The sequence below is a fragment of the Piliocolobus tephrosceles genome, chromosome 6, assembly GCF_002776525.5.
Source record: "Piliocolobus tephrosceles isolate RC106 chromosome 6, ASM277652v3, whole genome shotgun sequence".
NCBI lineage: Eukaryota > Metazoa > Chordata > Mammalia > Primates > Cercopithecidae > Piliocolobus > Piliocolobus tephrosceles.
In genome coordinates, this window is record NC_045439.1 from 13,526,451 (window position 1) to 13,548,331 (window position 21,881).

At 56.1% G+C, this 21,881-nt stretch overlaps 2 protein-coding genes across 6 annotated transcripts in view; one reads left to right on the forward strand and one right to left on the reverse strand.

The window, feature by feature from the left end:
• ITPK1 (inositol-tetrakisphosphate 1-kinase) overlaps positions 1-2,921 on the forward strand; it is a 186,789-nt gene extending 183,868 nt beyond the window's left edge. For 3 of the 4 annotated variants that reach the window (XM_023205514.3, XM_023205515.3, XM_023205517.2), the window contains one exon: positions 791-2,921. In XM_023205514.3, coding sequence (XP_023061282.1) covers positions 791-1,134 — 344 coding nt within the window. In that variant the 3' untranslated portion in view covers positions 1,135-2,921. The remainder of the gene's footprint in view (positions 1-790) is intronic. The other variant, XM_023205518.3, reaches the window with a different exon arrangement.
• Positions 2,922-7,687: 4,766 nt separating this feature from the next.
• Positions 7,688-19,775, reverse strand: CHGA (chromogranin A). Of its 2 annotated transcripts, XM_023205512.3 has the most exons (8): positions 19,526-19,775; positions 18,688-18,734; positions 16,259-16,352; positions 15,338-15,406; positions 13,223-13,321; positions 11,343-11,786; positions 10,165-10,643; positions 7,688-8,180 (listed from the first exon to the last, which is right to left on the reverse strand). In XM_023205512.3, the coding sequence occupies exons 1-8, from the start codon at positions 19,569-19,571 to the stop codon at positions 8,097-8,099; spliced, it is 1,362 nt and encodes a 453-aa protein (XP_023061280.2). In that variant the 5' UTR covers positions 19,572-19,775; the 3' UTR covers positions 7,688-8,096. The 2 variants fall into 2 exon arrangements, with proteins under 2 accessions (XP_023061280.2, XP_023061281.2); XM_023205513.3 differs by lacking the exon at positions 11,343-11,786 and having other exon boundaries at positions 7,696-8,180; positions 19,526-19,768.
• Between the last annotated feature and the right edge of the window lie 2,106 nt (positions 19,776-21,881).

The following is a 21,881-nucleotide window of genomic DNA, read 5'->3' on the forward strand; positions in this document are numbered from 1 at the left end:
TCTGTTCTGTTCCCCTCTGTTGAGGGGAGCACGTGTTGCTGCACCATGCAGCTTGTCTCAGGCCTGGGTCTTGCTAGTGATGCCCAGCGTTTCTGTCCCTTGGCTTGATCCTCAGAGAATGGGGCGGCACAGAGACGGCCTCCCTGCAGGTATTTCATGGTGAGAAGGAAGCAGACTCAGTTGGGGTGGCCGCTGCTTTGTGAAGCAGACACCACTCACATCCCAGATACTCCCAGTGGTATCACAGCAGCCTCCACCTGGGCGGTAGGCGGTTCTCTTCTCAGTTTGCAGATGGGGAAGCTGAGGCTCCGGGTGGAAGCGGTCTCCGAGACTCAGCCTGAGGCCAGACTCAGCTGAGTGGCAAAGAGAGGAGGGGTATTTATTACTCCAAGTGTGTGGAGCTGGCTTTGGTGCTGCTACCTCCAGCCACACCAGCGTCCCCTGCACACGTACTGGCTTTTACCACGTAAGTGGGTGGGTGGGTGAGATAGTGGAGCTGTGCCCCCGAGGAGCAGGGACAAGCAAGTCTCATCCTCAGTTCACGTTCTTCAACTTCTCATACTCGCAACAGCTGAAGGTCGAGGGGCATGTACCTGATTGGGCGTCCAAGCTCTGTGACTCCCCTATGTCTCCCTCATCTGCTGAGCCTCACGTTTTCTCTGTAACTGGGACGCTGACAGCACGCCCTGCCTCATCCCGGGAGACCATTGGTTCTGCATCTTCCTCCTCTTCTCTGCGTGATGCGTGCCCCTGGCTCACGCCGCCTGTGCTGTCTCTCTCCCACCCCCAGGCTACGAGGGCGTGAGCGAGTTCTTCACAGACCTCCTGAACCACATCGCCACCGTCCTGCAGGGCCAGAGCACAGCCACGGCAGCCACAGGGGACGTGGCCCCGCTGAGGCACAGCAAGCTTCTGGCTGAGCCGGCGGGCGGCCTGACGGGCGAGCGGACATGCAGCGCCAGCCCCGGCTGCTGTGGCAGCATGATGGGCCAGGACGCGCCCTGGAAGGCCGAGGCCGACGCGGGCGGCACCGCCAAGCTGCCGCACCAGAGACTCGGCTGCAACACCAGCATGTCGCCCAGCTTCCAGCAGCACTGCGTGGCCTCCCTGGCCACCAAGGCCTCCTCCCAGTAGCCACGGAGCCGGGACCCAGAGGGGCGGCGCGGGGCGCAGAGCACACCCACTGGGCCAGCAGCTCCCAACGGCGATGCTACTACTAAGAATCCCCAGTGATCTGATTCTTCTGTTTTTTAATTTTTAACCTGATTTTCTGATGTCATGATCTAAGTGAGGGGTGGGGGGAATGGAAGAGAGTACCAGGTGGTCCAGTGTTGGGGAGCGGGGCCGTCTGCCTGCTCCCTGCTGTACAGACCACCTCACTGAGTTTACACATGCTTGTGTTTGCAACACTAGGTCTGGATGGGAGGTGGGGGGTGTGCGTGTGACTGCCATGAGAGTGTCTGTGCACATCCCCATCTGTTGGTCTCTGTGGCCGCTGGGGACCCTGGAGGGAAGCCTGCCCATGTCGGGCTGTGGGTGGCTGATCAGGGCTGTGGGTAGTTGATCAGTGCGCGTGAGAGTGGCTTCCCTTCTCCCTGACTCCCCACTCCCTGACCTGCCCCTTCCTTGTTTTTCCTCCTACTGGTCTCCACCAAGGCTTTGTAAGCCCCAACCCTGCTCCCTCCCCACAGCCAGAGGAAGCCACAGACCCCTCAGGGGAGTTCCATGCTGGGGTCTGGGCTGTGCTCCCTCACAAAAGGGAAGGAAAGGAAGCTGGGCGTCCTCTGGGCCCCCCAACACATGGCCCACTTAGCCCTGCACAGCAGCCTCCTTCCCCCAAGCCAGCACTGCCGCTCCCTGGAGCCCCGGAAGGAAGCTGCCTGGCTGGGAGCCCCGAGCTGATGGCGCCCCTGCTGAGGATTTGGGCTGTGATTTGGGCAAATCATTCCAGGTCTTTGGGCTTCCACCTCCTCGTCTCTAGTGGACAGGTGAGACCAGAGAGCACCACAGGGCTGGCTTCGCGCTCTAACCCCTGGGATGCAGCCTGCCTTTCCGTAAAGTCACCTAGGTGAGGACAGGTGTGGGAGCCTCGGCATGACACCGTGGAGTTCGGGGCCCTCTTCCCAGTGGGTTCACTCCTTTTCCACACCTGCTGGATCCCTCCTCACCCAGCAGGCCCAGTCCACCTCTCATTGCAAGCTCCAAACACTGAGCCAGCCAGCTGCCAGGGAGCCACCCCCGCCCCTCGCCCCTGCACGCCTCAGACTCACCCCATCACCTTGGCAGCAAAGCACTGGCTCTCCGCTCTGACCCCTGGTCCAGGCAGCCCCTCCGCAGAGAAGGGCTGGAGAGAAGCCTCCGCAGCCCCTGGAAGATGTGGAGTGCTGGGTGAGAGGCATCGGCCGCCCCAAGTATGTTTTTGTGTCTTAAGATACCAGTTTACTTTGAAAACGAGAGAAAGGCTTCCGGGCTGTCCTCTGCCCAGTGAGACGGAGGACACGAGAGAGTGCTGAGTGTCCTGAGAGAGACCCCCGAGCCGGTGCATGGAGGTCCTGTGGCCTGGCTCAGCTGGGCTGCGGGGCGCCCCCTTTGAGGAGGGAGGCACAGGGCTTGGGCGAGGGGCAGAAGCCATCAGAACTGCCTGGCTTTTTTGGAAACTGAGGACCCAACAACTAACCACGTTTACACAACTTGAGTGTTGAACCCCGATTAATGTCTGTACGTCACCTTTCCTAGTTCTGACCCTGAGCCCTGGGGAAGCAGGAAAGCGTGGCCGGCCTCTTGCACTGCTTTGTCTCCAAAATAAACTACTGAAATCAAACCGCATTTCACACGTGTTTACACATGTTGCTCAAGTTTGTTATGTCATTCTCCCAGTCCTTAAAAGATGTTTAATAAAACAGCTTTACCTTTTAAAAATACAATTTCAATCCCAGTCTGCCTCAGGTACAGGTGGGGTGTGCAGACTCCTGGCTGTGTTCCTGTACCGTTTGTGGCCTCCTGGGTCATGTGTGTCCAGGGCCCAGATACCGAGTAACTGCTGTCTGGTGTCGTGGTGGCATCCACAGCCCTGTGTGGCGGGGCGGGGGCAGGGCTGTGGGTGTGCAGGGCAGCTGCATTTTCCAAGAGTGGAAATGGGGGATGGAGATTTGCTTCGTAAAGGCCTGGGAGCTACATGGGGGGTAGGGAGGGGCCAGCCGCACCCAGGGCTGGGGGTCGGTGGACTCTGCCCAGTGAAGCGAAGGGAATGGCGGCAAGGAGAGGCCTGGACAGCGACGTGGGACTGGCACCTGGAGCAGTGGAGATGGAGCCCAGTTCACCAAACGTTCCCTAGGTGCACTCTGACCATCTGTAATCCCAGGACAGTGTCCATAGAGTTGTCTCCCCTTCAGTCGCATTGTCCCTGTCCTTGGAGTTTCTGCCTCAGGGAAAGACCAACTAAAACCACCTGGGCCCTGGCGGCCTCCTCCAGCACATGGCGGTGCTGCCTCCTGAGCACAGTCACTGAGTGTCTGGGTCCAAGGAAAGGATCCACTTAGCAAAGGTTGTTGTGTGGTGCTGTGCAGGCATGTTGCCTGGAGTTGGCCCCGCCAGCATCGGGGTGGCTTGGGGCTCTGGTTCCTAAGCTTCTGCTTCCGAGTTGGTCAGCACGTTGGCTCTGTGGCCCTGCAGCACCTGTCTTGATGGTGGTCCATGGATGGGGTGCTGAAGGGCTCCAGGAGCAAGGGGCCGGCCCACACTTTGGCTGAGTCCTTGGGTGGTTTCAGAGGGTCACCTGCACAGTCTGCATTGAGCACCCTGGGGCCGAGGCCTTGGGTCAAGTTCTTCCTGACAGTGCTTTGATTATATGGTGATGTGATTCTGCAAACATAACCCCCGACTGAGTGCCAGCTGCTGGGTGTCCCCACCCCCAGAGCCAAGGGGAGGCCACCCTGGAGCTGGTGCTTTGCCCTTGGTGTCACAGAGGTGTCTGGGTCCACACGTGGTGGGTGGGCTGGGCCTGCACTCACCCAGCATGGCCGGTGGGATTGGACCCAGCTGCAACCTGGCGGGTTCCATGGGGCTTCCTGTGCCTGGGCCTGCCTGTGTCTCATACCTGTCAATGAAGGAGAAAGCAACCTGGGAAAAACATTCCTCTGTGTACCCAGGGGACTGCCAAGTGTGCTTTATAGAAGGCTGGAAGACCGACCCAAGTAGGAAGCTTCACACGTGAGCGAACTGAGCAAAGCTGCCAGACGGCCACCGCAAGACCAAGGGAGCCGGCCTGTCCTTTGTCCTTCTAGCCTGGAAGACCGGTTCTTGACTCTTGGGCACTCACATTGGCCACTGGTCGCAACTACTGAATGGCTTCACTGATGTCCCTGGGGTCTGTATCTGCCCTCTCTTCTATTCCCTAGAAACTCTGGCCGGGCATGGCGGCTCACGCCTCTAATCCTAGCAGTCAGGGTGGCCGAGGCAGGTGGATCACAAGGTCAAGAAATTGAGACCATCCCGGCCAACATGGTGAAACTCCATCTTTACTAAAAATACAGAAATTAGCTGGGCGTGGTGATGGGCACCTGTAGTCCCAGCTACTCAGGCTGAGGCAGGAGAATCGCTTGAACTTGGGAGGCGGAGGTTGCGGTGAGCCAAGATCGCACCACTGCACTCCAGCCTGGCAACAGAATGAGACTCCTTCTCAAAAAATAAAAAACAAAAACAAAAAAACTCTGATAGTTCACCCAGTGGGATCCCCGGCAGCTCCTCCTGCTTCCTGAGCTGTGGCTCATGGGCCATTGGATTCAGAGACCTTGAGCTGGGTGCTGGCTGCCCTAAAGGAGCACGACCCCTCCAGCCTGGTGATTGGGAGGTAGAGAAGTGCAGCCATCCTTGACAAAGGCCCAGCCTCCACTGCCTCAGGCCAGCGTGACCGCACCCTGATGCCACAGTCATCTGCCCTGCCCGGGCATAAGCCCGACTCAGGTAACACAAGCGAGGCTTTCCCATGGGTCCTCCCCTTGAGAGAAAGGGTCTGCTCTGGCCCTTCTCTGTCAGTGTGGTTTGGAGTGAGTGAGCCTCCCACACTGCTCAGGGGAGAGCTGGGGAGCTTGACTTCATGGCCTCCTGCTGACTGGGGTCTTCTTCCTTCCAATTCTCACCAGCAGGAGCACCCAGACCCCCCTTTTTCAGAAATGATTGCATTTTCCCTTCAAGCGTCATCTGTGACCTGGCAGTGTGTAGGGACTATCCCCTCCCACAGCCTGGCCGACCCGCTTCCTCCAGAGCTGTGTGGAATCGCCTCTCGGAAGCTCACTCTGAAAAGCCAGTCACAGGGATTTCACCAGGATGCTGCTGTTCGTGCCGACACCTGTGCTTTGTGACAAATGCTGTTTGCTTCAAGCTGTTCGCAAGCAACTTCACCAGAACCCCAAGCTGGTTCGTACGTAATTTGTGTACGTACATATGCATACTATACGTGACCATGTACGAGATACAGACGCCATGGCTTCTGTTCATTGGCTCATTTGCCTGGTCGCATGTTCACGAGGTTATGACACTGCAGGTGGCTTTGGGATGGGGTTTCAGGGACGAGGTGTTCTGTGATCTCTGTATTTGCTAACTAACTAGTCTTGTTTAGATTTCTTTCTTTTCTTTCTTTTTTTTTTTTTTTTTTTTTTCTGAGATGGAGTCTCTGTCACCCAGGCTGGAGAGTGCAATGGTGTGATCTCAGCTCGCTGCAACCTCCACCCTCTGAGTTCAAGCAATTCTCCCACCTCGACCTCCCGAATAGCTGGGATTACAGGTGCCTGCCACCACTGTGCCCGGCTAAGTTTTGTATTTTTAGTAGAGATGACGTTTCACCATGTTGGCCAGGCTGGTCTTGAACTCCTGACCTTGTGATCCACCCGCCTCGGCCTCCCAAAGTGCTGGGATTACAGGCATGAGCCACCAGGCCCAGCTCTTGTTTTGATTTCTAACAGTCTAGTGGAGTGCAGTTAATGTGTTTATTTCTGTAACTGTTGGGGTGGAGTGTAAACCTAACTTTTGGAAACGTGAAATAAACAATAGCGCCAGCCGTTCGGAGAGTGTCCTTCTGTGCTTTGCAGGGGGCAGGGGGTGGCGGTGCACATCAGCCGCCACGAGCAGCCTATCCTCATCAGAGAAACCCAGACTTGCCAAGACCCGTCAAACAACTCAACACCATCGCAGTGGTTTTCTGGGCCGTGCTGTGTGGGCTCGTGATCCTCACCATCATCTGGTAAGGAGATAGTAAGTATTGTCTCCATTTTATAGATGAGGAAACTGAGGTCCTGAGAGGGCCAGGAGCACCTGCCCAAAGACTCCTGCTAGTCAATGGCTGGGCTGGGGAGTTCAACTCCAGTCTTAGGTCCAAATCTGGGTTCCCACCATGGAACCTTGCCTGCTCAGACTCACCAGGCAGAGCTTCAAGGACTTGGTTCCCAAATCCCAACTGGCCTCTGGACTTGGCTCTGCCTGGGCCCCTGGAGGGTGGCAGCGATGCCTCTGAGCCTCACCCACCCGCAATGCCCATGCCTTTCCCGTTCCTACCTGGAAGACACCACGTGGGCAGCCTTCCAAGGCCGAGGCCCCTCCCTGCACCCTCTCCACCACCGCTTGGGATCATCACCCGCCCCGGCTTGCTTGTGTTTGGACTGCAAAGGCCAAGGACGTTAGCCCCAGAACTGCCACCTGGACAGGTGAAGTGACTGGCCAAGGCCAACCAACCAGTCCAGCAGAGCCTGGCTCGAACCCAACCTCCTCCTCCTCCTGGCCTGCAAGCTGCGCCCTCCAGCGTGGGCGTGTGCTCCTCCTGCTTGTGTGCACTTTTGTCCCTGTGGGTTGCTTTGGCTGTTGAAGGATGCAGCTGTCCCCGCTGGGCAGTGAGCTTCTTAAAGCCAGGACTTGTCGCAGCCATGCTCAGGCCTACCAGGCCCAGAGCAGCCGTGCACAAATGTTTGACAAGTGACTGAATGATGGGCCCTGATCTTCAGCCAGCACACACAGGTCCTGACTGTGTAATCCTCGCAGTCCCCATGTTTCAGTGTTCTGAGCATCATCCCTGCCTGTGACTTGGGTGAGTCATTTCACCTTCTCTGCCTCAGTTTCCTTATTCACAAAACTGGGACTAACAGCAGCCTGTGCACTAGTGAAGTGTTACATACACGAGATCTTCAGACGCCCCACATTCCTATGCACATAACGCCCCACTTTTCTAACAATAAGTGGTTGTGCCAAGCGGGCCCTGCAGCTCAGAGGCTTGAGTCTGACGCCTGTGGCCTGCGACAGGCACTAGGCTGGGCTGTCAGGGCCTCCACCCAGCCCCACAGGTGATCGGACGGCAGGGACCATCAGGGAAGGGTGACCTGGGCTCAGGAGCAGAGCCTGTGTCCCCACCTGGCCCTGCCTGTGCATGGCCCAGTTCAGATGTGACTGGGAATGGGAAGAGGCAGGAACCTGGCGGCCCTCGGCAAGTGTGCTTTAGTCCCTACAAACACTCTGAGGCAGGCCAGCATTCCCATTTTACTGGTGAGGAAACTGAGGCTCAGAGTTAACAAAGTCATTTGCTCAAGATCCCACAGCCAGGAAGCGGCCCAGAAAGGAGTCCCCTAGGCGGACTGAACCTCCCTTTGTCCCTTTGCCCAAATCCAGTGCATACCACTCCACTCTAAGTTGAGAGGGAAAAAAATTCAGAGGAAAGAGCCCGGAACAGATTTATTTTTCTTTAGATAAATCTCGTACAGATTATGTTACAGTCAGGAGTTCTCAGCTTTCACCAAAAGGTCAGAAGTTATTGCAGTTGTGTCCAATGGATAGGATGGAGGAAGGGAAACTTCTAGAAAGCTGCCTGTGTTCAGAGAAGGAGTCGTCAATGTTTAAAGTTGTGAGGCTGCCCTGCAGAGGACGTTCCAGGGCAGGGAGGAGTCAAGAGTAGGAGACAAGGTGCGTGGGGGGTGACAGAGTGGCCTGGGCTTGGGCAGGCTGGAGGCTGCCTCCCTACCGAAAGCAGCGTCTGGGCTGTCTGGCCAGGACTTGCCACGGGGACAGCAGAGCCAGGACCACAAGGTGCCCCAGGGCCAGCCCTGCCAGCCGATGTCTCAGCCCCGCCGCAGTGCCTGCAGCTGGTGGGCCACTTTCTCCAGCTCTGCCTCGATGGCCGACAGGCTCTCCAGCTCCTGGTCCTAGGAGAGACATTGGAGGTCACTCGGGCCAGCCTGGCCAGTGGCACAGAAGGCACAGGAAGTCAGAAAGGCACTGGGTTAGCTGTGTGGCCTTGGACAGGTGGCTTCGTCTCTCTGAGCCTCAGAGGCCTCATCGGTCATGGAGACAGTGATACGAGCCTGCTGCTCTCGGGATTATTATGGACAAGAAGGTGGCTGATGTCGGGGACCCTGTTCCCACACTGCGTTTGGTGGCCTCTTATCCAGGCCCCACTTCCTCTCAAATGGTTCTGGACAAGTGGGAGTCTGTTCTTTCAGGGCACACGGAAAACAAAGCTTACAGTGTCCCGAAGAGCCCCCTTCCCTCGGCCTGGCCCATGGGTGCCAGGACCTAGGGTGAGGCCAGCCCGGGGCTTCCAGGTCTGTCTTCTGCAGCCTTCCCACCTGGGGGGAATGTGGGGCCTGAGGCAGGGCTGCATGCTGGGGGAGCTACCCCACGTCGGCCTGCCTAGGGCTGGGCTTTGATCCCTGGTCCTGATTGTGAGAGGATCCTGAGCTCTGGCTGCCCAAGTTCAGGGAGGCAGGACCCCTCCTCCGAGCCCTGTTCTATGCCCCAGTCTCCAGAAGTTTCCAGGCCTCAGAACTTGGACACCCACAGAGCATACCCTCAAGACTCGGAGCAGGAATGCAGGGAAGGCTGCCTCCTTCGATCTGGGAGGGGTCATTTTCCCGGGGTCACTGCCAGATTTGAGGCTGCCGAGGGCATCCTGGCCCATGGACCCCAACATTGATCACTGCAGGCCATGGAAATAGACCCTACAGCCGCTTCGTCTTGGAGCAGGCCCTGGGGGGGGGTGTTCTGCGAGGCTGGGGTTTCTATGAAGACCCTTGGGCTGTGTCGAGGAGGCCCCCACCCCATCCTGTCCACATGCCGCAGGGGTCCCATTTCTCTGCCCTGTTGTCTGGAGCTCCCTTTGCTTGCGGAGAAAGGAAACTGGTGGCACCTCTGGGCCCCATTCTCTCCAGCTTTGTCCTCAGTCCCTCACCCTGGGCTCCCAGGCACAGGGGCAGATGCCCTCTCCTGCTGCAGCTGCCAACATGGAGCCTTCTTCCTCTCAGACTGCCAGGCCCAGAGAGGGGGTCAGGGACCCAAAGAAGGGGCCGCACCCTCTTCTAGGTGAGCAGAGAAGAGCCTTGGGGTCGGGGCCACGGACGGGTGTGGCTCAGTCTTCCCACAGAGCCCTGGTTCCCACCTGGACACTAAGGCTTGAACCAGGTATCCCAGCCGCCTACCTGCCAGGGACGCCAACTCCCACCCTGCTCCTGTGTGCTGTGTCCCCACGCCCCATTCATCTTCTCCAGGGTCGCTGGTTTTCAAAGCCCTTGTGTGTTCCAATCATGGTAGTGAGGTGGGCAGAGGAGACTCCTTACCCCTACTTCATAAATGGGGGAACCCAAGAGGCTCAGAGGAGGGGAGTGACCCGCCCGAGTCCACGCAGCCAGGAGGAGGCAGAGCCCAGGTCTTCCGGCTCACATTGTGTGGCTCCCACCTGATCCCCACAGGCAAGAGGTCCCCTGGCCCTACCCCTGCCCTGCCCCGTTACCCTCATGGGCCAGATGCAGGGCCTGAGCCCGGGAGGAGGCTGTGCCTGGGTTGCCTGGGGGCCAGGAAGGGACATGGCCAGACCCGCCGCATGGTTTTTCCAGGGCACGACCTGCAAGGCTCCCTACTGCCTTCGGGACAAAGTCCCCACTCGGCGCCTCCCCTGTTGCCACAGGCTGATCTGAGCTCCTCCCATCTCCCAGCCAGCTTTGCTGGATGCCCCCTGGGAGCCAAGGCATTCTGCTGCCCTGAGAGCCCCCGGTCTGAGCATCTCTCCATCCCCAGGCTCCAAGGGGGCCGTGTCCCCTCAGTGGGGTAGGAGCAGTGTGTCTGGGTGTGGCTGCCCCTGCTGGACCCACTTTCCACGGCCCAGCACAGAGCTGGCTCCCGCCCCATACCAACCTCTGGTCTGCGGTTGGCACTGCCTTCCTCCTCTTTCTTCTCCTCAGGGTAGCCTCGAACCTGGAGGGGCAGGCCCGCCTCAACGCTGTCTTCCTGGGAGGATGGCCTCCAGCCTTGTCGCAGCTGTGGCCCAGGGCCCCTGAAGCCGTAGGCCCGGGCCCGGAAGGAGAGCTTCATGGAACGGTCCGGGTTGTCCTCCTCCTCCTCCTGCCCCTCCAGCCGCTTCTCAGCTGTCAGTTCCTTGGCCAGCTGGTCCATCTTGCTCCAGCGTTTGGAGTCCTCCCACTCCTTGGAGAGCCGCTCCTCTTCCTGCTCCAGCTCCCCGCTCTTCCCACCCCGGAAGAGGCCTTGCGGGGCCCCCGCCATCTCCTCCTCCTCTTTCTGCTGGGAGTACTCCTGCTCTCCCTTCCCTTCGGGGACCTGAGCCGCCTCAGCCCCAGGCTTCCCAGCTCCATCCACAGCCAGAGCCTCTGACCGACCTGGAGCAGCTGGTGGGCAAGAGCAGGAGAATGGGTGGGGGACCACCATTTCCCAGTCTCCGCCACTCCCCGGGGGCCTCTGCTGCGGCCACTCTTAGGGCCACAGACCTTGGCTCGTAGGGCCCAAGCCAGCCTCTCCACAGTGATGACGCTTAGCGGGAAAAACCTTCTTGATGCCAGGCTTTGCAAGACCCCCTCAGCTCAGAGTGGTGCGTTAGCTGGAGCCTGCCTCTTCCCCTCATCCTCACCCCAGAAGCCCGACAGCTGGAGAGTGAGGAAAGACCCTGACAGGCCCGCAGGGGGAGCCAGGGCCTCTCCTAAACCCTAGTTGAAGCTGACACTGTTCCCAGATCAGCCTGTGCCCTCCTGCCATGGTCTCTGTTCCCAAAGCCAGCCCACCCATCACCCACCCCTAGCTTCCAGGGTTGGTGGGGGCAGGCTATGTGGAATAGTAGGAAATGCATGGTTTTGGAGTCAGAGAAATCTGGGGTAGAACCTCAGCTTTTACTACAAATTAGCTGTGTGACCTTGGGCAAATTACTTAACCTCTCTGAACCTCATTTCTCCATGTGGGAAATGGAGCTAATACCTACCTTTCAGGGTTGTTATGAAGGTGGAATGAGGTTATGGAGAAGGCTCCCCTCCCACCCGTCCCCCTCTCCCAGACGCGTTGGTTGAGTTCTCCGCCATCATACGTACTCTCGCCTTTCCGGACCTCCTTGTAGCCAAAGCTCGGGTGGGGCTTCAGTGCTGCAGTGGGGCTTTCTTCCTCGGGGACAACCTCCTCTCCAGCCTCGGCCTCCTCCTCCTCCTCCTCTTCTCTCTTTGCCTGCCACCCTGGCTCTGCACTCAGGCCCTTCTCTCTGTCCACCAGACCCTGAGAGAGGCCCTCATTGTCCCCCTCGGCCTGTGGGCCTGGGTATTTCTGGCTGGGGAGGCTGGCTGGAGAGTGGGTGTTGGTGGCCTCCTCCTCCTCCTCTTCCTCCCTGGGGGCCTGATTGTTCCCCTCAGTCTTGGACTCCTGCCTGGGCTCCGGGAGGGCCTGGGGCCTGGCTCCGTCTGTGGCTTCACCACTTTTCTCTGCCTCCTTGGAATCCTCTCTTTTCTCCATAGCATCGTTGGAGGACGGCTCTTCCATCGCCTCTGCAGACACAGCACAGCCAAGTCAGGCCCTGAGGACCGGACCACGTGTGGGGCCTCCCCACAGGCTAATTTCAGATCATACTCATTATGTTTCTTGGCTTCCAGCGAGCCCAGCCCAGACAACGATTAGAGTTACCCCTCTGTCCATGTCAGGCTTGATCTGAGCACAGCTGGATTTGTTTCTTTCTTTTTAATCCTGACTTTTAAAACAGGTTATTATTCAAAGAACAAAACACAAAAATCCAGACCTTAAGAATTAATCCAGGAGATAAAGCCTGAACTGAAAATTAATATGTCAGCTGTGTGTTCTTGGGCAAGTTGCTTAACCTCTCTGTGTAAGAGGCACCATGTCTGCAACTTCATTCTCCCCTCCATATGGGGCTTCTCTGTCTTCAGCGTCCTGTGAAAGGGCTCAATTCTGCAAAATTTTAGAGTTTCGTTAAAAGGTATTTTATTGTGGCTGCCTTAAAGACAGCCTTTGAATAAGTAAAAATTCCTCCCGTCATTAGAATAATGACCACTGAACAAAGTGCTGCCAAGTACATTCCACCATCTGAGCTTCACCAGGACTCTGGTGAAAGGTGCTCCCATGCCTATTTCACAGAAACCCAAAATGATCTGCAGAAAGGTAAGATGACCTGTCCATCTCACGCATTTTGCAGGCAGCAGAGCTGAGCCTGGAACCCAAGCCTAAACTGCCAAGTTCAGGATCTCTTTGCACTGACACATGGCTGCCTGCCTCATTAAAGCTTCAGCCAATGTGAGGGTACCTGGGCCTCACTTGAGGGCTTTCCCTCTCAGCCCCAGATGGGAGATACCGGGATACAGCTCCTGAACACCGGCCTTACCGGCCCATCTTCTACATGGAGAGCAGAGGCGCCACGGGGCCGGTTTGTGGCTCTCCCCAGGCAGGGAGGATGGCTCAGAGTGTCACACTGACCTAAGCCATGACCTCTTGGACTCCTAGAAGCTCTTTGGTTTCAAGAAAGATGATATGGGTTCATTTCACGTTTCACACGTACTCTGTCTGTGGTCCTCCTGCATCCTGGCTATTCTGAGGCCCCACCGCATCCCAGGAGGACAGGCACTGGGGGCGGGGGCTCTGCTACAGTGGCTACTGGGTAGACCCAGAGTTGAAGTTGTCCACCTGCCGTTCCAGAGACCTCCTGCCCTAGAGTGTCAGCCTCTGTTCTGGGCAGACGGGACCGAGCGAGGGCTTTGGTGCGAGGCAGGCCCAGGTTGAAACCCCTGGTCATGCCACTCACCTTGGGCAAGGGACTTAGTCTGTCTGGGCAGCACTTTCCCCACTTGTAGCAAGAGGGAAATAAGGGATTATAGGTGGGGCTCCCAACTCATCAGACCCCTGGTCCATCATAGCCACTGTTCCCATTGCCACCCTCCCTTCCCCACCTCTGGCCAGACTGGCTGGGACAGACCTTTCAACTCGGCCTGGCTGCTCTGGTTCTCAAGAACCTCCGAGAGTTCATCTTCAAAACCGCTGTGTTTCTTCTGCTGATGTGCCCTCTCCTTGGCACCTGGTATGAGAAAAAGAGGGAAAAGTCCCATTGGTTCCAGCCCTGGCATATTCATCTATAAGAGTGAAGGCCTCCATTTCCCCATCTGTAAACTAGGTACATCATGTTCAGGGCCTGCCCAGTGAGACACTGATGGGGCGGTGAAGGCTTGGCGTCCCTCACCTCTCTCAGCTGGGCCCTTAGGCAGCCATACTGCCTCGCCAGATTCAGCTTCTCCCCAGGAGGCCGGAGCAAGTGTGCTGTGGCCTCACACAGCCGGAAAGGCTCAGATGGAGCAAGGGGCCCAGGGGCAGGAGTTGGGGGTGGGGAACCCCTCAGGACCTGGCTGGTAGCTCTAGGAACCCTGCAGCAGGCAGCAATGGTGGCAGCTCTTGATTCAGGCAAGCCCTGCTACCCTTGGACGCTGTGAGTCCAGGCCCAAGGAGAAGGCCAAGCCCTGTGCCCACATCTGAGCCCAGGGTTGGCGCCTGCTGCCGTGACCCAGAGACCCCTCTCCCGCCGCCACTGCTGCCTCCTCTGACTGTCCCCACACCTGTGCCTGATTCCTGATGTTGGCCTAGCCCAGCTCTGCTGCTGGTCCACATTTCTTCCCCAACAATGGGCTTTCCGGGGCAGCTGTGGGCCAGGGACCACGCCCAGCCCTGGCCTCAGGCAACATGGGTTCCAGTTCCCTTCTGGCTATTTCCTAGCTCCTTGGGCAACTTGGGCTCTCCAAGAGTTGGGTGCTTATCTAGAAAACAGGGTTGCTGTGTGGTAAATGCCAAGACAGAAGCACACAGAAGATGTTACTGGAGCCCAAGAGGGAGTGGATGGATAGATGGATGGACAGAAATACATCCAGGACTCTGTTAATGGAAAACAGTTATATATATATATATATCGGATGCTGCTTATACTGGATACACATGCGTATGTGAATATAGATGTTTCAGGACACATTCTCCTATAATAGTCTCTGTTGACAGTCTATTTAATTATTTAAATGTAATCATTCAATGTTTAATTTTAAAGTTATCATATTGTAATAAAATATTTAATGCTTACTTAAAAAAACAAAAAACACTAGTCCAAGGTCACTGATGATGACATAACCATCCAGGTAGTAATAGTCCCAGCTGCGCCCAGCACTCCCTGCCCCCTCCAACAACAATAGGAGATGGGTGCTTGCCACCCAGGCTGGCTCGTGAGTGGGAGGCAGAGCAGTGTGTTGGCTTGGAAAAGGCCATAGGAATCCTATTGCTGTGGCTGTGTTTATGCGCCTCCTCCCCAAAGCCCTCTCTGTTCTCACACATGGCCTGGTCTGCCCCAAAGGCCTCAGCGTGGGGCCCATCCTGGAGCCAGAGCAGCCTTCATACTCCCACCCTACCCCAGACACAAGCCCAGCCCTGAAAAACACTCTTGCTTCGTTGGGAAGCAGATGCTGGATTCATGCTCTAATGCCCTGTTCTCAGGGAGAGACACACCACCACCAGTGGTCCTGCCGCAGTGGAGATAGCCACTTCCCACAGGGAGTCAGCTGGGGCAGGGGCAGGGCTGACCTCAGGCTTCCTGGTTTGCGAGGGTAGGGCTGTGCTTTGCATCAAGCCTGGAAGGAGCTGGGGGGCTGGGCACAGAGGCTAACTGTGGGATGATGACAGCTTCACCCTCCACCCCAGTATCCTGTCCAGGCTTGGCTTGAATATCATCAGTGACGAACGGCTCACTACTTCATAAAGTTACTTCCTAAAATGACTGAACTGCAGAGGCCATGGGTTTTAGGGCAGCTGCATTTGGCATGTCTCTATTCACTATGTGACCTTGGACAAGTCACTCAACCCCTCTGGGCCTTGATTTCTTTAACAATATCAATAACAGATTGAGCCAGGTGGCGCGGCGGAGCGGCGGATCCTGCCTTTCCGCTGTGTAATTGAAAGGAAATGACAGTTCCAGAGAGGAACTTGCTGAACCTTCCACCACATTTTCTGACTCTCAGTGACTGGAATTTACCCAGAGTCAGGTGCAGTGGCTGGAAAATACCTTGGAGAGCGAGGTCTTGGAGCTCCTTCAGTAAATTCTGATGTCTCAGAATGGAAAGGATCCGTTCATCTGCAACAAAGAAGAGTCGTCATGGGTGGTTTCCAGAGAACGGCCGAGAAAGAGATTACCATCAGTATTTTCAGCTGAGCACAAGGAATTTACTCTGGAAACTCAAAACCAGGGTGGCGGCAGCAAGACTGGGTCTTGAGATAACGCTTTTGAAATTACCTCCTTTCCAAGGTGTGTGTCAGTTTCCTACTATATCAGAGAAGTCAGCCACTGCCCCAGCACCCAGACCTTAGCCAAGGGGTGGCAGCCCCTGAGGATGAGTGAGGGTCTCTTTAAATACAATAGGTTCCCATCTCCATGCCTGCGCTCACACTGTCTACCACACCTGGACAACCTTGTCTTCATTTTCCCACCCGTCGGTTTCCAATGTTTCTTTTAAAGCCCAACCAAAATGCTGCTGGCTCTATCCAGCAGTTAGTAAAAACTTGACTGGTTGCCTGGAAAGATTTTGTCCTTCTCATGTCCACCCATAACATTCCTTTATTCATCACACATCTAGAGGGTGTCTTCAGGGGCCAGAGGCTGTTCTAGGCACTGGGATACAGCACACAAAATCTTTGTCCATAGGGAGCTCACAGTCTGGGGGCTTGCTGTTCCAGCCCTGGTTTCATTTTGCCTGGAGTTCTAGTTAATTATGTTCATATGCATCCCCTCTGCCAGTCTGTAAGCACCTGCACTACAACCCCTCCAACTGTCTATACACCTCGGACCCCAGTGCAGTGCCTGGACATGATGGGCACTCAGTCAGTGACTGTTGAGTTAAATCATTAATTCCACCAAAAGCCACACACCCATCTCCTAGCCTCCCAGCCCAGCAGGCAGCAGCCCTCACCCCTAGCTTCCAGCTCGTACCTCCTCGGAGTGTCTCGAAACACTCCTGGCTGACAGGCATGGGGCTGGGCTTGGAAAGTGTGTCGGAGATGACCTCAACGATGCATTTCATCACCTGGGAACAGAGTGCGGGGGCAGGTTGGGGTTGGTTTGATCATGGGGCTCAGTCTCTGGAGGCTCTTAAGGTGAATTTCTAGTGAGAACAGAGCGTGTTTGCTTTTGTCTTTGGAAGTCCATGATCCCTGGCTCAGGCACACAGCTCTGCTTTCTTAGCCAGACAGTGATAGCAATGGTAATAGAAAACCCTTATACAGTGCTTGCCACGTGTCAGGCACTCCAACCACATGGCCAGCAGGTTCCCCTCTAAGGTGGATCATGGTGCGAATGGGGTGTAGGGAATGGTGCCTGGTACCTTCTCAGCCCCAAGTGCTATTTCTCTAAACATGAGAAAGCTGCTTGTGGGCACTAAAAGGATGTCTTACAAAAGTGCTCTGATCATGAAGATGTCCAAAGGTCAGTTCCTCCAGGAAGTCCTTCTGGACTGCCCAGAGGAGACAAAGACCTTCCCTGTCTCTACCCTGTTTGGAAATAGGATGTAGGTTACCGTTTGCCAATACCCATGGTGTTGTCACATGCTAGGAGTCACAGCTTCATATTCTCACTCCATGTTCACCATGGGATGGATGAATCCCCTGGCGGCATGTGAGCAAACATTGACTACACCTGGGAGCACGTCCCAGGTCAACCACAGCCACGCCTCTGAAAGTCCTATCCTGTGCCCGCAAAGGTGCTGTGGATAATTAGGCACCTGAAAAATGAGTGATCTTTGATGATGGTGCCCACGGTAATGTGGTATCGTAGTTGTGTGATCTTGGACAAGTGACTTAACCTCTCTGAGCCTCAGTGTCCTCATTTGTAAAACAGGAGTGAGAATACCTTCCCAACTGCTCTCCCAGGGTAATGAGGTACAGATGGAAAAACACTCTCTCAAGCATGGAGTGTCAGCAGGCCCAGGGAGGGGTTCACAACTCCAGCCCTGCTTCCACAGCCGAGAGCTGAGTAGAGAGCAGGAGGTGTCAGACAGGCATCAGGCAACACCGACGGGGAGTGAGCGGGTGGGAGGCTGTGTCTACGGGATGCCAAGGCAACCGGTCCAAGAATCCAAGATGGCAAACTGGCAAGTGCTCTATAATGTGTGTAGTCACAACATTATACAGAATCTTCAGGTCTTAACCAGCTGTTCTGGTGCCCCTGACCACAGACTGCTGACCGGAGTGTCTCCCATAAGGGATCTGGCAAGGAGAGCCCAGCAGCCTGTACCCTGTATCTCCCTGCAACCCCAGACCTTGCACTGGGAATATCAGATAACCACCTGTTCGTGAGGGCATTTTCTGGGAGGCAGGAATTGCGTAAAGGGTCTGGAGAGGGATAGGGAGATCAAGAAAGCAGCTCTAGGAATAACAGTGCCAATTTACTAAGGACCTACTATGTGCTAGGCAATTCACATCCGTGATTCCTACTCTTTACACCTCCCCTCAAGGAAAAGGAGAAAAAGGCAGAGTTCAGAGAAATTAAGGAATTTTCCCAAGGTCACACAGCTAGAATGAGTGGTAGAGGTTTAAGTTCTGTCTTATCTGCAACTCAAACCTAGGAAATATAATTGAACAAACTGAGGTTGGCATCCCTTGGATGGTTTCGATTTTAACTGTGGTGTCTACTAGAAGAAAATAGTTTCTGGGAAGGTGGGGAGTAGAAATTTCTCTGACCCTCAAGTGAAGATTTGGCTGAGCACTAAAGCCTGGAAAAAACAGCCCCAGCTCAGCCATGAATGAATTCCAAGTACACACCCAGCGTGTCGTGTCTCTTGCTGCCAGAGAAACCCCTACCAGTGTCTCTTAAGGCCCTTTCCTGGGTGACCTCCATGACTAGCCCCTATGGCGGGACTGTGGGTGCAGGAGCCATGATCAAGATGTTTTCATTGTGTTCCTTTGGGAGAGCCAGGGCTGGAGAGCCTGCTGGGTGTGGGTAGTTGCTGGCAGAGCCTTTCAGGGGGAAAGAAAGAGTAAAGGCGGAGGCCAGAGCCAGGCAGGCAAAGGCCATTTTTACAGGTCTGTGGACAACCACAACTAGAGAAAAGCCACCCCCACCAGCCCCTGGTGGGCCTACTGGATTCAGAGTGTTCAAGACAGCCTGAGGTCAGGCACCTCCGCCCAGTAGGTAAGATGCAGGCCTCTTCTGCTGCACATGCAGCTCAGAGGAAGCTGGGGAAGTCCCCACAGCAGGGAAAGCAAGCAATCTTTGATATCTTCTTTTGCAAGCTGTCCCCAGGCTCAGCAGCCGCAGTGCTGGCTCTTGGCTTTATGCCGAACTTACTCCTGCAGCTGCCCAAGAACTGGCTGTGAAGTGTCCACTGGAGCCTCCTACCCCTCATCCCCAGCACCCCTTCTTACCTCAGTGTCCCCTTTATTCATAGGGCTGTTCACAGGGAGGGCAGTGACTGGGAAGAAGAAGAGAGTGCTGGGGTCACTCCTCTGCTCCAAGTGGCGCCCAGTCCTTCCTGACTGGGCTCACTGGGGCCGGTCCACCCAATGCCACCCCTCAAAACTGCCCCCACCAAAAAGAGAGGCTGGGGCTGATTTTGTTTCCTTTCCCCGGTTGCTGCCCACAGTGGGGTGGTCCCCAGAGGCTGCACTGAGAGGTCCTCCCCCTCCCCCTTGGGAAACTTCTGCTCTGGAGCTGGTGTGCTCTGGAGCAGGGAGCGCTATCAAAACAAGGCCAAGGGCTGCACAGTGGGACTGGGGTGGGAGACAGATGAGGGGAAAGGAGAGACCCCAGAGGCGGAGGGGAAGAGATGGAGGAGGGGGATTGTGAGGGATGATATGGAGAAGTAGAAGTCAAGGGCAGAAAGGCGGGGAGAGTGAGATGAAAGGGGAAGAGGGGTGGAGGGGTGCGAGCAGCCATCCTGCCACCTCCCCCCAATGACCTTGGCCGGCCACCGCGCAACCGGCACTGGCCCTGATGCAGCCGAGGCGCCAAGCCCAGACAAGGGGTGGGCACAAGGGGGCCTTGCCCCGCGGGGTTGGGAGTCAGGCCCAAGTGTCCTGTGGGTCCAGGGCAGAGGCCACACTGCAGGGTTGGGCGGGAGGCGGCGGCGCTGTCCGCGGTGCTGAAAACTCGCCGCGCCCGAAGGGAGATGTGGAGGGGCGCTGGGCGCCGCGCGGTGCCCGGACCTCAAGGTGGGCAGGGGAGCCCGGGACCCTCTCCCGCGAACCCCTCGCTCTCGCTCACCTTGCCCGGCGCAGAGCAGAAGCGCCACGACAGCGGCGGAGCGCATGGCGGACCCGGACGCCGAGCAGCTGGCGGTGTGGGGCCGGGCACCTAGGCACCGGGCGAGGGGCAGCTGGACCGGCGGCCGGGGTCGGGCTGCGGTGGCACCGGCGCGGGGCTGGAGGCGCAGTGTCTTGGCGTGCTTCCGTCTGTCGGTCGATCCTCCGGCAAGCTCCCTGCACAGAGCTCGAGCACTGCAGTGGCAAGAGCAGCAGCAGCAGCAGCAGCGCCCGCGCGCCCCGCTTATATACCCCGACCCCGGAAATGACGTCAGCAGTGCCGCCCCCTGCCCCTTTCCCCACCCCCTAGGGGTCCAGTCCCCGCTCGCCCCACCTCTAACCTCACGCCTCGCTACCTCTGGCCTCCGCCACTGGGAGCTGGTGGGTCTTGGCCACGAAGCGGGTATCTGGTTTCTAAGAGGTGGCATGGGAGGCAGGGGGGCTGTGGCTCATTCTCCACCCCTCGACGGTTCCACCGATTTGCCGTGTGTCGCTGCGCAAGTCACTCCGATCCCTGGACCTTGCCTTCCTCTATGTGTACTGAGGTCCCTGGCAGCCCTAGCACCCCGTGCTATTTTCCCGAAATGCCTCCTGCCCGGGGTGTGCTCCCCCTGGTCTCATAGGCTGGAGGCACGCCCACCACTCATGGCTCCCTCCAATATCTAGGAGGCTCTAGAGGGGCCTCTGATCCCCTGTCTGAGTGAGGCTTCTCTCTCTCTGGCAAGCCAGTTTTGTGCCTTCACACTTTGTTGTTGAATGTGTATTTATTTGAATAATGTTTAGTCATCATTACTTCCACAGGGCTGAGCGCCACACAATCTGGCACAGAGGAAACGCACTTGACAGGTAACTGTTGGATGTATCCGTTGAAGGTTCAAGCCATGGGTGAGTGAATCCTGGGCTCTGCATGCACATGGAAACTGGGGGCTCACTTTCACCAGGAAGCGTAAGCCACTGTTGGACACCTTTTGTTGGGTAGTGAGGGAGGAGTGGGGGCCAGTTCTTAATACATCCACCAAAATAGGAGTCCTTGCAACACCTACTCGTTAGCCCTAGTTCAACCCCTTAGGGTTGCCATCTTGCCACTGGCAGCCCATCTGAATTTGAGAACAGCTCTCACCTCTTCCTGAGCATTCTCAAAACCTGGATATTTTATGTAAAAGGTCAATTTCCTGGTTGGCTTCCCTTATTTCTGGGGCCCTCGATGCTCCAGCCACATTGCTACTCTCACCCTCAGGGCCATGTTGGAAGCTCTTTGCCACCTGACCCCAGTGTCACAGGGAACCAGGGATCTGGGTGACGGTTTATCATTGGCTGGCATCGTCCAGAGTCCCTCCTTCCTGCCTACCCCTCTCCATCTGCTGCTGCTGCTGTTTTCTACTAATACTGCCTGTCCCACACCTGTGCTCACACCTGTCCCTAAATAAGAACCTGGTGGGAGCTCAAAGAAGACTGAAATGGCCACATTCATGCATTTATGTATTCATTCAATGACCATTTGTTAAGCACCTACTATGTGCTTAGAACATCCTAGAACAGTACTCAATTGAGGGTACAGCATTAAACAGAACAGACAGGAGCCCTACGTTCTAGATGGTGAAGACAGAAAATGAATAAGAAGTAACATCCATAATTTGTCAGCAGGGAAGGGGAGGGCTGTGCTGAGAGAGGGTGTGGTTATACTTAAATAGGGTGAATCGGCTCATGCCTGTAATCCCAGCAGTTTGGGAGGCTGAGGCGAGCAGATCACCTGAGGTCAGGAGTTTGAGAACAGCCTGACCAACATGGTGAAACCCCGTCTCTACTAAAGATACAAAATTAGCCGGCCCTGGTGGCACATGCCTGTAATCCCAGTTATTTAGAAGGCTGAGGCAGGAGAATCGCTTGAACCCAAGAGGTGGAGGCTGAGTGCAGTGAGCTAAGATCACACCACGGCACTCCAGCCTGGGCAACAAGAGTGAAACTCTGTCTCAAACAAACAACAACAACAACAAAAATGGGAAATAGAATGCTGGTTGCCAGGGGCTGAGGGGCAGGAGGAAACAGGGAGTTAGTGTTTCACGGGTACAGAGTTTGGGAAGATGAAAAAGTTCTGGAGACAGATAGTGGTGATGGCTGCACAGCAATATAACTGGACTTAATGCCACTGAACTGTGTCCCTAAAAATGGTTAAGATGGTAAATGTTAGGTTGGGGATATTTTACCACAATAAAAAAATCACTCTCAATATCTTGTGGGGATGTTGACTGCAGGAAGGTGGCTGGTTCTAGCCTGGAGGATGGAGAGCAGGGGGCAGAGCTGGTGTCCTGGCCTCCCTG

Excerpts from the sequence above, each read along its gene's own strand:
- CHGA (XM_023205512.3), bottom strand. The coding sequence starts at position 19,571 with ATGCGCTCCGCCGCTGTCGTGGCGCTTCTGCTCTGCGCCGGGCAAG. Across the intron at positions 15,407-16,258 it reads TTTCGAGACACTCCGAGGAG|ATGAACGGATCCTTTCCATT; the intron begins GTACGAGCTGGA and ends TCTTTGTTGCAG. Across the intron at positions 10,644-11,342 it reads GGAGGTCCGGAAAGGCGAGA|GTCGGTCAGAGGCTCTGGCT; the intron begins GTACGTATGATG and ends CAGCTGCTCCAG.